Source organism: Archocentrus centrarchus, chromosome 7 (assembly GCF_007364275.1).
Source record: "Archocentrus centrarchus isolate MPI-CPG fArcCen1 chromosome 7, fArcCen1, whole genome shotgun sequence".
NCBI lineage: Eukaryota > Metazoa > Chordata > Actinopteri > Cichliformes > Cichlidae > Archocentrus > Archocentrus centrarchus.
The window spans coordinates 2,319,824-2,321,532 of record NC_044352.1 but is presented as its reverse complement, the minus strand read 5'-3'; the positions used below and the strand labels follow the sequence as shown (position 1 = coordinate 2,321,532).

General features: G+C 39.1%; 1 protein-coding gene across 2 annotated transcripts in view; it reads left to right on the top strand.

Annotated features, from left to right (window-relative positions):
- The window catches only part of LOC115783815 (uncharacterized), a 3,606-nt gene extending 2,976 nt beyond the window's left edge, over positions 1-630 (top strand). Inside the window, exon 4 of one of the 2 annotated variants that reach the window (XM_030734823.1) lies at positions 111-630. In XM_030734823.1, the coding sequence (XP_030590683.1) occupies positions 111-316 (206 nt within the window). In that variant the 3' untranslated portion in view covers positions 317-630. Of the gene's footprint in view, positions 1-107 lie in introns of both variants that reach the window. The other variant, XM_030734822.1, reaches the window with a different exon arrangement.
- Positions 631-1,709: the final 1,079 nt, after the last annotated feature.

The window sequence follows — 1,709 nt, the reverse complement described above, 5'->3', positions numbered from 1 at the left end:
TAAGTCACTTTTTAAACATGCTATATATAACTCATTTGGATGTATTTATTAATGAATAGTTTTTTTTAAATTAATATGAATGACCTATTTGTTGGGTCTCTCTGCAGCAGCAGGGGATTGGGTTGAACGTGAGACACCACACACAGGACATGTCGGCATCATCGTTGGAATAGCACTGATGGGATCAATGGTGGTGGCTCTGTTCTGCTTTCTGTTCATTCGCTCTCTGACTAATAAGCAGGATTTTAACTCAGAGTCCAGTAATGAAGTTGAGAAAACTGCCAATGGATTGGATGGATCACTGGAGATCCTGTGATTGACAGCGCAAATGAGCCTGTTGAAAATCAGTTTAATAACATGATGGCCGGAGAATAAGAACTAATGAATTTAGAAGGAAACTGGTTTTTACATTTATGCTGTTTACCATTTTCAAAGAACATTTTATGTAAATGGGAAGTCTTCTTCACACCATAAGATTAATTATGGAGTTCCACTGGGTTCTGTGCTAAGACCAGTACTTTTTATTGTTATGCAGATGATACTCAGCTTTACTTATCAATGAAGCCAGATGACACACATCAATTTGTTAAACTGCAGGAATGTCTTAAAGACATTAAGGCCTGGATGACCTCTAATTTCCTGCTTCTAAATTCAGATCAACTGAAATTCTTGTACTCGGCCCCACAAATCTTAGAAACATGGTGTCAAACCAGATACTTACTACTACTACTACTACTACTACTACTACTACTACTACTACTACTTTATTTATAAAGCACTTTAAAACAACAGCAATTGCAACAAAGTGCTGTACAGATACAAGTCAAATGAGCCAATACACATAACAATGACAACGACAATAAGAAACCAACACAATAAAACAAATAAAACGAGTCTCAGCATGTATTAAAAGCCAGGGAATAAAAATGTGTCTTAAGAGCAGTTTTAAAAGTCGACAATAAAGGAGCGCTCTTAATATGCAACGGCAAGTTGTTCCACAGTTTAGGAGCAGCAACACTAAAAGCTCTGTCACCCCTGAGCTTCAACTTCGACCTTGGTACCTCTAGGAGCAGGTGATCAGCTGACCTGAGGCAACGAGTTGGGAGGTATGAGTTCAATAGCTCACAGAGATAAGATGGGGCAAGACCATGTAAACATTTAAAAACAAATAAGCGACTCTTAAAATGAACTCTAAAATGCACTGGTAACCAGTGTAGTGAAGCCAGAATTGGAGAGCTATGCTCTCTCCTTCTGGCCCCCATCAGAAGCCGCGCAGCAGCATTCTGGACGAGCTGAAGGCACTTAAGGGAGGATTGACTAATTCCAAGGTAAAGAGCATTACAGTAGTCAAGCCGAGATATAATGAAGGCATGGATCACTGTTTCAAAATGTGGTTTTGAAAGGATCGTTTTAATCTTTGCCAATTGCCTAAGATGGTAAAAATAGGACTTAACCACTGCCCTGACCTGGAAATCCATTTTAAAGTCGCTATCAATTTTCACACCTAAGTTTGAGACGGTCTGCCTTAAATAAGATTCCAAGGGCCCCAGGTCAATCGAAGATGTTGTGTAGTAGCCACTGGGACAAAACACCATTACCTCAGTCTTCTTATCATTAAAATTTAGGAAATTTAAGGCGAACCATGCCTTAATGTCTTCAAGACACAGCAATAGCGGCTTAATCGAGTGTGTACCTTTTTTTAAAGGCAT